Here is a 13,658-nt window from a genome sequence, read left to right as displayed (position 1 = left end):
GAATAGGACATCTGTTCGCCGTGATTTTGTTACGGAGGGCCAAGAACCTAACTGTGGCTTTATCACGTGCAGTTTGTTATTTACTTCTGCGTCCCACTTACGTTGCCAGTGGTTTCGCAGTTTCCTTCTTAAAAAAGGCATCAGATCCGTGACAGGGACCGAAGCAGTAGGACTGACTGTATGCAATGAAATTGATGTGGCCATCTGGTCTGCTAGAACGTTACCCTCGATGCCCCTATGTCCAGGCACCCAGCATATAATGACATGCTGGTTAGACATATACGCTCTACAGAGGACGGAATAGAGCTCAGTAATTACGGGGTTTCTGTGTTTACAGTGTGACTTCAAGGCTTTTACGACGCTTAAGGAGTCTGTAAATAAAATTGTTTTTTGAATATTTGATTTTCTGATATGTTTCACAGCCGACAATAGTGCATGGGCCTCAGCCGTAAATATGCTTGTTTCAGGGTGCAGTACACCGGATTCCGAGAAGGATGGCCCAATGGCTGCGTAGGACACCCCGGCATGCGACTTAGAAGCGTCTGTATAAAACTCTGTGCACGAGTACTTGTACTGGAGCTCCAAGAAGTGCATTTTGATATGTGTCTCTGACGCATGTTTAGTGACCTGTACAAAGGATGTGTCACACTCTATCAGCTGCCACTCCCAGGGTGGTACTATCTTAGCTGGAGGCATTAGGCGTTGGTCGAGAACTGGGACATCCATTTCCGTGCTAAGTTCTCTTGCACGCAGTGAGAAAGGAAGTCTCATAGAGGGTCTGTTATGAAAAAGTGTTTCACATGTCAAGTCGTTAACGGTTGTGAAACACGGATGTTCCTTATTAGAGCGCACTTTGAGAAAATAGTTGAAGCTGATGTAAGTTCTCCGAAAATGGAGAGACCACTCATCGGACTCAACATACAAACTTTCAACAGGGCTTGTTCTAAATGCGCCAGTGGCCAGACGGATTCCCAGATGGTGAACGGGGTCTAACATCTTAAGTGCGCTCGGTGCGGCAGAGTGATATACTGCGGCTCCATAGTCTATTCGCGACCGAACTAGGCTCCTGTAAAGATTTAACAGGCACTTCCTGTCGCTACCCCATGTTGTGTGGGATAGGATTTTAAGTAGGTTCATTGTTTTTAGACATTTTTCTTTAAGATGTTTTATGTGAGGAATGAATGTGAGCCTAGAGTCAAGAATAACACCAAGGAATTTGTGTTCTTTGCTGACAGGAATTTGGTGTCCGCCCAGTTCTACACAAGGATCTGGGACCAGGCCTCTCTTTCTTGTGAAGAGAACACAAGAACTTTTGTGGGGGTTGACCTTAAATCCGTTTTCGTCTGCCCACTTGGAAACCTTGTTCAAGCCCTGCTGTACCTGTCTTTCGCACACTGTGAGGTTGCAGGATTTGAAGCCTATTTGTATATCATCTACGTATACGGAATAAAAAATGGCAGGTGGTAGTGAAGCACGTAGCGTGTTCATCTTGACGATAAAGAGAGTGCAGCTGAGCACGCCTCCCTGGGGTACACCAGTTTCCTGCGTAAAGGGACGTGAGAGTTCATTGCCGACTTTTACTCGGAAGGTACGATTTGACAAATAGCTTTCAATTGTGTTCAGCATATTTCCACGGATGCCAATTTCCGACAGGTCTCGCAAGATCCCGTAACGCCATGCCGTGTCATATGCCTTCTCCATATCGAGGAATATCGATAGAAAAAACTGTTTATGTATAAAGGCATCGCGGATATTTCCTTCCATGCGCACAAGGTGATCGGTTGTGGACCGCCCTTCTCGGAATCCACACTGATAAGGATCGAGTATATTGTTGAGCTCAAGGAAATGTATAAGTCTGCGATTTATCATTTTTTCAAAAAGCTTACACAGACAATTAGTTAGAGCTATCGGACGGTAACTAGCCGCCAAGGAAGGGTCTTTTCCCTGCTTTAGGACAGGAACCACAATCGCTTCTTTCCATGTGGACGGGAGGTATCCCGAAGCCCAAATAGTATTGTATAGTGTAAGAAGTGTAACTTGTGCGTCAGTATGTAAGTGTCTGATCATGTCATACATGACTCTGTCTGGTCCCGGTGCAGTGCTTTTACATGTGTTCAAGGCAGCTCTCAACTCGGCAATACCGAAAGGCCGGTTATACGGTTCATTCTGCCTGGATTTTCGTATGATTGGCTTACGTTCTATTATTTCTTTATGTTTAAGAAAGGACTGGGAATAATTGATTGAGCTTGACACACGCTCAAAGTGCTCCCCGAGTGAATCTGCCTGGTCCTGCAGGGTTTCGCCTTGTTTGTTTACTAAAGGGAGGGAGTATGTTTGTCGCCCTCTTATTCTACTAACCCTGTTCCAGACCTTGGCCTCATCTGTATACGAGTTGATACCTGTTAAAAAGTTCTGCCAGCTCTCTCTTCTGGCCTGTCGGCGGGTTCGCCTGCCTTGAGATTTCGCTTTTTTAAAATTGATAAGATTCTCCGCAGTGGGGGAGGCGCGTAGCAACCCCCACGCTTTATTTTGCTTCTTACGAGCGATCCTACAATCGTCGTTCCACCAGGGGACACGCCGTTTGCCTGCTAATCCATTTATTTGTGATATACATTTAGTTGCGGCATCTATGATGAAGGCTGTAAAGTACGCCACAGCTGCATCGATTTCTAAAGAAGACATATCAGCCAGCGAGATGTTAGTAAGAGTTCGAAATTTCTCCCAGTCAGCTGTATGTATCTTCCACCTAGGAGCTTGTGGAGGAAATTCATTTTCTTTGGATGTTCTTAGCAGTACGGGGAAGTGATCGCTCCCGTAAGGATTGCTCGTAACTTCCCATTCGAGTTCGGGCAGTATAGACGCGGAGACTATACTAAGATCTATTGACGAAAAGGTTCTGTTTGCAAGAGAGTAATATGTGGGTTCTTTCTTATTGAGAAGGCACGCTCCAGAAGAAAAAAGGAACTGCTCAACGAGACGACCTCGCGCATCAATACGAGAGTCTCCCCACAAGCTGCTGTGTGCATTGAAATCGCCAAGAACAAGATAAGGTTCTGGCAATTGATCTATCAAGGACTGAAATTCATGTTTGTTTAGTTGGTAATGCGGGGGTACGTAAATCGAACAAATAGTGATGAGTTTGTTCAGTAGGACAACTCGAACCGCTACTGCTTCGAGGGCCGTTCGTAGCTGTAAACATTGACACGCTATGCTTTTTTGAATTACAATGGCAACACCGCCAGATGATGCCATAGCATCATTGCGATCTTTGCGGAAAGTTATGTGCTGTCGAAGAAAATTTGTGTGTTTTGGTTTTAAGTGTGTTTCCTGTAGACACAGCACTTTTGGATTGTGTTTTTGAATGAGCTCTTGCACGTCATCAAGGTTCCTAAGCAGACCTCTGACGTTCCATTGAATAATTTGTGTATCCATATTGAAAGTAAATATGTGCTGTGTGTATGGAAATGGAGGTGATGCTTTAGGTTACAGGGCTCTTTCGAGGCCCTGTAACGGGAGTTCTGCCCTTTCTGGAGCGTTCGAGGGAGCCTCGCCGCTCCTTAGGCGCTTGGCGCGCCGTGGGGATAGGTGTAGTGTCCATTGCCTCTTGTGAGGCGCCGGACACGTGCTCTTGTGAGCGAGAAGTTACCAGGGAAGGTCCCGCCTTGGGGGGCAAGACCCCTGTGCCCACCAGCCCGGAGGTCGATGGGGCTCCCTGAGGGATTTGGCTGCGCCGGCTGTTGCTAGCGCTGGAAGAGGCCGGGGAGGTTGGGGCAGCCTCGGCTGCGCCCACCTTCGGGGTTGATGGTCCCTTCTGCTCGGGTGGTGGGGCAGCGCTAGCTGCGACCACCATGGGGGCAGATGGCGTAACTGCCGACTCACTGCTTGTGGGTCGGACAGCCGCCGGAGGCCGTTGTGGCGCTGCCCCCTGACGCGCCACATCGGCAAAGCTTTTCCTTGGCGGGTTTGCTACCCGCCTTCGTGCCTCTTTGAACGATATATTCTCTTTTACTTTTATGGTTACAATTTCTTTTTCCTTCTTCCAGGAGGGGCACGAGCGCGAGTACGCGGCGTGATCCCCGTCACAGTTCACACAGTGGAGAGAGTTCTTACAAGCTTCAGTGGCGTGTTCAAGGGCACTGCATTTCGCACATGTTTGGCGGCCCCGGCAGCTCTGCGAACTGTGGCCAAAACGCTGGCATTTGAAACATCTTAGGGGATTCGGTACATATGGTCTGACACGGAGCTTGATGTACCCGGCCTCTACAGACTCGGGCAAAATACTTGAACCGAATGTGAGTATTAGGTGCTTGGTCGCAATTTCTTTGCCATCCCGCCTCAGCTTAATTCTCTTGACATTGACAACATTCTGTTCACTGAAGCCGTCCAGGAGCTCAGCCTCTGTCAGCTGGAGCAGATCATCATCCGAGACAACGCCGCGGGTGGTGTTCAGAGTACGGTGTGGAATTACTGTCACGGGAACATCCCCAAATGACACTAAACTGGGCAATTTTTCATATTGTTTCTGATTATGAAGTTCTAAAAGGAGATCACCACTTGCCATCCTTGTCGCCTTGTAACCTGGTCCAAGGGCCTCAGTTAAAGACTTTGATACTAGAAATGGGGAGATTGCACGCACTTGTGTTTCTGACTTTTCCGAGTGAATCACATGGAATCGTGGGAAGTTGGGTCTTTCACGACCAAAGAACTTGAATACATCTTCGGTGCGCCCTCTTTTCTGAGGGCGATCAAGAAGGGAAGGGAAGGAACTAGCCATAGAATAATGTAATTTTCGGCGATAACGCCAACCACCCACCGTGGAGCCCTACAAGGGGACGTTACAAGGACTGTAAAAAACAGGTCCTGCAAACGCCAGCTGTACGTTATCACTATAACCAAATATGAGATAACCTAGGTTGGTTATTCACACAAGGTTAACCCTTGCTGCCTGGAAAAATTGGAAGTAAACGGAAGCTAGGAGAAGACAGGAAAGGTGGAAAGCGAGAGAAAGACGAAGGTTGGAGGGAGAGAGAGACAGGAAAAGGCAACTACCGATTTCCCCCGGGTGGGTCAGTCCGGGGGTGCCGTCTACGTGAAGCAGAGGCCAAAGAGGTGTGTTGCCTCCGCCGGGGGGCCTTAAAGGTCCAGACACCCGGCATCGGCTCAACCGCCAGGATCCCCCTTTCCCCGGACACGGCTAAGCCGCGCACGGCTACACGCGGGAGGGTCCAACCCTCGTGTGCTCGGGTACGTGGTGTCGCAACACACCAAACGCCTGCTGACGCAGACGCCCCTGCGGGGGATCTTTCAGTGTTTCACCTTGTGTGTTTACCAAAGGAAGTGAATATGTTTGTCGCCCTTTTATCCTATTAACCCTGTTCCAGACTTTGGCCTCATCTGTATACGAGTTGATACCGGATAAAAACTTCTGCCAACTCTCTCTTCTAGCCTGTCGGCGTGTTCGCCTGCCTTGTGATTTCACTTTCTTAAAGTTAAACAGATTCTCCGCAGTTGAAGAGGCGTGTAGCAACCCCCACGCTTTGTTGTTTCTTACGAGCGATCCTACAGTCGTCGTTCCATCACGGGACACGCCGTTTGCATTCCAAGCCATTTACTTGTGATATACATTTAGTTGCGGCATCTATTATGAAGGCTTTAAAATATTCCACAGCAGCATCAATTCCTAACGAGGACATGTCGTCCCATGGAACACTACTGAGAGTTCGGAATTTCTCCCATTCAGCTGTATCAATCTTCCACTTAGGAGCCTGTGGTAGATATTCATTTTCTTTAGGTGCTCGTAGCAGTTTGGGGAAGTGGTCACTTCCGTAAAGATTGTTTGTAACTTCTGATTCGAATTCAGGCAGAATAGAAGGAGAAACTATGCTGAGGTCAATTGAAGAAAAGGTTTGTTGGCAAGACAGTAATATGTGGGTTCTTTCTTATTCAGAATGCACGCACCAGAAGAGAAAAAGAATTGTTCAACAAGTCGTCCTCGCGCATCTATACGAGGCTCGCCTAGGTAGTGGTGTGCATTGAAATCGCCAAGAACAATATAAGGTTGTGGCAAATTATCTATGAAGGACTGAAATTCATGTTTAGTTAATTTGTAATGTGGGGGTATGTAGAGCGAGCACACAGTGATAGGTTTGTTTAGGAGAACAGCACGAACCACCACTGCTTCAAGGGACATTTGTAGCTGCAAACGTTGACACGCTATGCCTTTCTGAATAACAATGGCAACACCGCCCGATGATGTGAGAGCATCATCGCGATCTCTGCGAAACGTAACATACTGTAGGAGAAAATTTGTGTGTTTTGATTTTAAGTGTGTTTCCTGTAGACACAGCACTTTTGGATTGTGTTTGTGGCTGAGTTCCTGCACATCATCAAGGTTTCTAAGAAGACCTCTGACGTTCCGTTGTATTATCTGTGTATCCATATTTGCAGTAAATAGGTGCTGTGTGTACGGAAACAGAAGTATTAATTACAGAGATTAAATTACAGAGCTCTTTCGAGGCCCTGTAATCGGAGTCTTGCCCTTTCTGGAGCGTTCGAGGGAGCCTCGCCGCTCCTTAGGCGCTTGGCGCCCCTTGAGGATAGGTGTAGTGTCTATTGCCCCTTGTGAGGCGCCGGACACGTGCTCTTGCGAGCGAGAAGTTACCAGGGAGAGTCCCGCCTTCGAGGGCAAGACCCCTGCGCCCACCAGCCCGGAGGTCGATAGGGCTGCCTGGGGGATTTGGCTGCGCTGGCTCTTGCCAGTGCTGGAAGGGGCCGGGGAGGTTGGGGCAGCCTCGACTGCGCCCACCTTCGGGCTCGATGGGTCCTTCTGCTGGGTTGGCGGAGCAGCGTCAGCTGCAACCACCTCGGGGGCAGATGGCATAACTGCCGAATCACTGCTTGTGGGTCGGACAGCCGCCGGAGGCCGTTGTGACGCTGCTCCCTGACGCACCACATCGGCAAAGGTTCTCTTGGGCAGGTATGATACCCGCCTGCGTGCCTCCTTGAAAGTTATGTTTTCCTTGATTTTGATTGTAACAATTTCCTTTTCTTTTTTCCATGAAGGGCACGACCGCGAGTACGCGGCGTGCTCCCCATCACAGTTGACCCAGTGGAGAGTGTTCGCACAAGCTTCAGTGGTGTGTTCGTGGGCACTGCATTTCGCACGTCAGGCCCCGGCAGCTCTGCGAACTGTGGCCGAAGTGCTGGGATTTGAAACATCGCAGTGGATTTGGCACGTACGGCCTAACATGGAGCTTTATGTACCCGACCTCGATTGACTCGGGTAGGACACTTGAATTGAATGTGAGCATTACGTGTTTGGTTGCAATCTCTTTACCATTCCGCCTCGTCTTTATTCTTTTCACATTGACAACATTCTGCTCTCTAAAGCCCTCCAAGAGCTCTGCGTCTGTCAGGTGAAGCAAATCATCGTCTGAGACAACACCGCGGGTAGTGTTCATAGTTCGGTGAGGAGTCACTGTCACTTGAACGTCCCCAAATAACACGAGACTGGATAACTTTTGAAATTGTTTCAGATCCTTGAGCTCCAAGAGGAGATCTCCACTTGCTATCCTGGTTGCCTTGTAAGTTAGACCAATAACCTCAGTTACAGACATTGAAACTAGAAATGGGGAATTTGTGCGTACTTGTGTATCTGACTTTTCCGTATGAATGACGTGAAATCGTGGGAAGTTGGGAAAGAACTTGAATACATCTTCGGTGCGCCCTCTTTTCTGAGAGTGATCAAGGAGGGATGGGAAGGACTTTGCCATAGGAGAATTTAATTTTCGGCAATAACGCCAGCCACCCACCGTGGAGCCCTACAAGGGGGCGCTACAGGGACTGTAAAAAACAGGTCCTGTAAGAGCCAGCTGTACGTTATCACTACAACCAAATATGAGATAACCTAGGTTGGCTATTCACACGAGGTTAACCTTTGCTCTCTGGAAAAATTGGAAGTAAGCGGAAGCTAGGAGAAGACAGGAAAGATGAAAAGTGAAAGACGAAGGCTGGAGGGCGAGAGAGACAGGAAAAGGCAACTACCGATTTCCCCCGGGTGGGTCAGTGCGGGTGTACCGTCTACGTGAAGCAGAGGCCAAAGAGGTGTGTTGCCTCCGCCGGGGGGCCTTAAAGGTCTGAACACCCGGCATAAGCTCAACCCCCAGGATCCCCCTTTCCCCTGACACGGCTAAGCAGCGCACGATTAAACGCGGGAGGGTCCAACCCTCGTGTGCTCGGGTATGTAATGTCGCAACACACCAAACGTCTGCTGACGCAGACGCCCCTGCGGGGAAGCTGCGAAACAAAAAAGGAGAAGATATGTGCAATAACAGCATGTGCATTACTTCACAATGTCGTGTCTAAATTTCGTGATTTCTGGTTGAATGGCAATAAAGAAGAGGATGCAAGTGAACCAGGGCCTGCACCAGCTGACACTCCTTGTGGCAACCAGCTGCGAAGGCGGCTCATTGAGACCCTTTTCGAGCACTGCAGCTCACCAGAACAGAGACATAGACTGAGCAAACCACAGACCATTATAACTTGATGACACCACTAGTGTGTTATTACAGGACATGTAAACATTCATCGTCTTATGTAATGTGTATGCCCTGTTTCCTATCTGTAATTGTTGAGTAATGGCTCCAATGGAACATTATGCGAAAAAGTGTTACAACTTGTTTACTGAGAGCTACTCTTTGCCTCTTGACCAACCAGCTGCTTGGCAAGAACTTCTGCTCTCATTGAGGAGACATTCAGTTTAGCCCTCAGAAGACGCAATTGCATCCTGTGCAAAGAACTTCTTCTCGTCAGCATATTGCAGTCCTTTCCATCCATGTTCCTCTTCCATCATTCTCATTCTGGCTTTGTGCTCTGTGGCTCTTTGGCATCTTTCATCCTGCAATGCTTGCAGCCGGGATTCCAGTTCAGTCGATGCCGTCTGCTGCAAAAGTGCACGCCGGCTAATCACTGTTTCTTGAGATGCTAACTGGGATGCAGTGCATTCAGTCTGCTGAGATGCTTGCTGTGTGCATTGCACAGGCTCAGATGAGTCCTCAGTAGGGTCTGCTGGTAATGGAGATCTTGCATTCGCAGAATCCATGTACAAATAATCAGTGCTGCTTAGTTCCAGGGTACGATCTGCAAAAATAAATATGCATTTGTAGAAAACACAAAGACAATTATCTAGTCTGCTGCTATCTAGCGTTCTGTCATACCGTGAAATAAAAATTGCCTGAATACTAGTGCCTGCTGTTTGTGCTTTATTTGGCCCTCTCATGTGCTTACAGTTGAAGATAAATATCGTACTCATAGAAACTAAGCAGTAGGCCACGGAGAATGTGGTAGTGTCTTATTTGGCCTTCTCATGTGCTTACACTTGAAGATAAATATCGTACTCATAGAAACTAAGCGGTAGGCCACGGAGGATGTGGTAGTGTCTTATTTCATAGTCTTTATACACAAGAAAATAGCGGACCCTGCACATTTCCTCTTGCACTTCGCTCTCATTGTGGTTTGTATAGTACTCGTGCATTCAAGAGCCCAGAAAAACTGACGTGCGCAAGGCTACAGAATAAGGAAACACGGATTTGTTTGGGTTAAGAGTATTATTATGGCACTGTGGCTTAATTGTTCCATAAAAATTACATTTTTATACCGCTACATCTACGTGTAGATATTAATTTTATTTATTTGTTTGTTTATTCAGAATACGCCTAAAGGCCATCTCGCTGGAGGGTATTACATGGGGAGGGGGGCGGAGGGCAGCAACGCTTACAGATGTAATAAGTGAGTAATAAGTCGAAAGAAAATGGGAACATAAACATTAATCACAAAAACTAATAATACAAGGCCAATAAGATTATGTTAGCACTAATAATAATGAGAAGTGTACAAAAACAGAACACGAATCACAAGCACACAAAAATGGAGGGTAATCTGGGTCACAGAAAGCACTCAGACCATTAATGTATAACAAATCAGAAAACAACACAACACGCGAACTTAAAAGGAAAAAGCAAAACACCGCAATAAAAATAGGAACAATAACCATAAAAATATGCATGTTACACAGAAGACAAGAACACTTTTTAACACCATTCATAGTTAAAAAAAAGATATGGTACACTGTGTTTGAGGCAGTGCCCAAGAAAGATGAAATTTCAGTATGTGATGAGTGATCTCACTGTTCGCATGTATAACATTGCTTGGTATTGGTTTCACAGCATAAGAAAACATGCACCATAATGGGCACACAAATAACCAAGTAATAAGAACTTCTGCATATTTATGTGTGTATTCTTATTTTTTTGAATTCTGAGGGTGTTACCAAGATACGGGTTACCAATTATATATATAGTTCAGCTTAGCTGGTATGCACAATAATCCTAACATCACAACGAATAAGCAGTGCCATGCAAACAAACATGGCACAGTGCATCTCCCGTTGCTCTGCTTAGGTGATCTTTTTTTTATTTACTCCACACCGTGAAGACAACAGATCCCACACACTGTAAGAATTAGTGAAAGCGAGGCTTTACCGTTTGTGTGAAATAACTGGTCGTTGCATAAGTAGAAGTAGAACAGCATTGAATGCACGCTTGCGCGGCATTCTGTGCAGGTGCGTTGTAGCTGTCTCGACACACCGTATACAACAGTGAACGATGCACAACGATTTGTCAAACCTAGCAATGTCACAGAAACACCATGTAATAGTGCGTGTAGCGGTCGGTCGTCACTGACCGTCATCACTGTCCTTCGCGTTGGTCTGGGTCATTCCGGCGATGTCGGCCAGGCTATCGCCCGGTTGCATTGATGGTGGTTGGTCACTGTCATATGGGTTCTTGACTCGTTCCGAAAGATGGGGAACTGCAGCCTCGTTCTGCGACAGCCGCTTGTCCATTGGTTCCAGTGGCGGCCCACCTCGTGCGATAGACACCGGCTCGAACTCAAATCTAGCACAATCTTACCTGTAGCCATGGTATCCCTTATTTGCTTTGCTGTTTCTTTCTTCCATCGCTGCATCAGTTTGTCCCATAGCTTTCGTAGTTGGGCGACAGTGCACGGCCGCACGTTTTCAGCGCTGTTGAACTCGGCAGTCAATGCATCTCATGCTTTCATCTTTCTCATCAGCGACACTGTTTCGGATTTCTTGTTCTCGATTGAACACTTCTACTTTCGCACAAGCTCCGTTACTAGGTCCTTTTCGTTGTTGCTGTAAAACAGTTTCTCGGGCATGTCTTTGACGTACGCAGCGGCTATAACAACCTGTCAAAACAACGAGGCGTTGGTCAGTAGCCAGAAGTGCGGTGGCGTGGTCAAAAGCGGTCAGAAGCGGAATTGGGACACAGATAGTGATAAGTAGTTCGGCGGTGGTGACAAAGTTAGTCTGGCGTGTACTGAATCTTAGTGGGACACGTTTGTGACACTTTTTGTGGCCCCGCAACAATGTATACTTCTTTCGGTGCTCACACTTGTCAAAAATGCGACAAGCTTCGCCAAGAGTGATAACACAGAAGTGTGCTGCTTGCGCCGGCAAAAGATGCAAAAGTTAAGGTCAAGAAGTTCAAAGACCAGCCACTTTTAACTCAAAAGTTGTTTTCTGAATAGCTGAAAACAGGCTTTGCACTCAAACATTTGTTGTGAGTGCCAATAGAAGGAATTATGCAAGCGTCTAGCATGGTCTGGTTGAGAGCCTCTGTCGTGGCCACCTCTGTGTACGTAGCGTACCATCACGTCGGCTAAGGCCAAGTAGTTTAGCAAACACACAGTAGCCGATGTATTTGTGCTCTGAAAGTGCAGAAAATAAGGTCTGGGAATAGGGGAATGCTTGGAAGTCGGACGTTTTCATCATGTTTTATGTATGGTATGTTTGCAATGTATGTAAAAGGGGATTGCTATTATATCTAATGCTGCCCATTCACCACTTTCGCACGTTTCGTCTCTACGTGCAGTATTCATATAAGGTGTTAATACCAAAATGACACATGCTAGTAATTCACTTTCTTCAGCTGACGTCTTCCGGTGGAGGTTCATGCAGGAACTACTGCTTTTTACCTCGTGCCACAACGTTAGATGAGTGCAGAGAAAGCGAAGACCGAGCATTTATATAGAGCAAAATAAAAATTTCATTTCACAAGCTATCTTGCGTCTACTTTATGAAACTGCATGTGGCACAGATTCGATGGAGGCTTGTAAAGATCATTCGCAATGATTTTGCTTAGTAAACCGATTCTGCACAAAGACCACATGAAGTTGAGCAGTAGAAGCAAAAAAAAAATGCCGCGTAAATCAGCACAGCCGGCGTAACACGTTCCTACTAGCGCCGAAACTAAGTGTGGTTCAGGTATTAATGCCGGCGGCTTGGAGCACTGCAGTCGATTCAGCCGCTGGGCTTTATGGGAATGTCCGCTCTTGTTGAATTTCTCTATAATCGCGCGGCCAGGAACAAAGCCAAAACAATGCCGGCAGCAGTGTGAAAGTGAAAGGCAAAGCATGAGCCAAACTGTAAACACCATCTTCGATGCTGGTCTCAGTGGACCTAGTTGAGGACTCCGACAACGGCATATTGGCTCGCGATGTTGGGCTTGATTTGAGTGATTTAAGCTCCAACAATTGAAAAAGTTTGCACCCTTTGAGGCTTACCTTGTCCTACAACAATCGTCATCTGCCTTGCTTGCATTTTTATTCTTGAAGACTGTGTGCTTGCTACTTTTCTGTCGACAATGCAATGTCACGATAAAACTGAAACGGTTCGGACAAATTTTGTAGACGCGTGGGTACAGTAAAAGTTCATCATTCGCACAACACTTCGTATGATACGTTTTATATTAACAGAGCTACAGACGATTACAAGTTACCCTCCTCCACAGTCATGCATTTTCTCATCAACACGTTCGCCGAGTAATAGGGGCTAAGCTCTGCCTTCACTGGCTCTGCGTCATGATGGCACGTCATGTCGTCGACTTCCGGTTCTCTAGGAGCGAGCGTGTGAAGCCTCTCCAAACTCTGCGCCACCTGCTTGGCAGTCGTGCGTCGCGAGCATTCTGTCACAGCATGGAACATGTCTGGTATTCCGGTAACCACAGGCAAGCTGGGAATTTCGGCGGATGGGTGGAGGCATAAACATAAGCTGATGAAGCAACTTTAGCGTAGATGTACGTGAGCGGCCTGATTGGTCTGCATGGTCCAGCCACCCGTGGCGCAGAGCTTAACAAGCAAAGCAAAGAGCTAATATTGCTCTAACCAAGTGTAAAACATCTTAAACATTTACAAAAACAATGTGTTAACGATTAAACTCTTGCAAAAAATTTACACCAGCAGCAAAGAAGAATACATTTCGTTACTGCTACTGTGTGTGGTTGAGCTCTGTACCATCGTGGCTGTACTGTGCAGACGATGTGAATGGTCTGCACGGTGTCTGCCAGGCCCTGTTCCCTTGCACTTGCGTTTACCCTAAAATCGGACTCGCGAAACGCTATTGCATTAGTAATCTTCCGGTGTATTGTGATGGCCGTAAATGCACAAATCCTGGCGCCGATCGGATAACGGCAGTCCGATGCACTGCAGCCAGTCCGCTCGTCTGCTGCTTTGTGGAGGGACACGATGTCGCAGCTTGACATATTGCCAGTCGCTACATTTGCAGTACACAACGCAACAAA

At 47.1% G+C, this 13,658-nt stretch overlaps 1 protein-coding gene across 2 annotated transcripts in view; it reads right to left on the bottom strand.

Moving 5' to 3' along the window:
- LOC142572918 (uncharacterized) overlaps positions 1 to 13,658 on the bottom strand; it is a 138,755-nt gene that overhangs the window by 9,424 nt on the left and 115,673 nt on the right. Inside the window, exon 3 of one of the 2 annotated variants that reach the window (XM_075682374.1) lies at positions 8,661 to 9,138. The exons of the other annotated variant lie outside the window; for it this stretch is intronic. Coding sequence (XP_075538489.1) covers positions 8,759 to 9,138 — 380 coding nt within the window. The 3' untranslated portion in view covers positions 8,661 to 8,758. Of the gene's footprint in view, positions 1 to 8,660; positions 9,139 to 13,658 lie in introns of those variants that run through there. 2 annotated transcript variants of the gene reach the window in all.

This window comes from Dermacentor variabilis, chromosome 2, assembly GCF_050947875.1.
Source record: "Dermacentor variabilis isolate Ectoservices chromosome 2, ASM5094787v1, whole genome shotgun sequence".
NCBI classification, from domain to species: domain Eukaryota; kingdom Metazoa; phylum Arthropoda; class Arachnida; order Ixodida; family Ixodidae; genus Dermacentor; species Dermacentor variabilis.
Note: the sequence above shows the minus strand (reverse complement) of the source record. Positions and strands in the feature narration are given on the sequence as shown.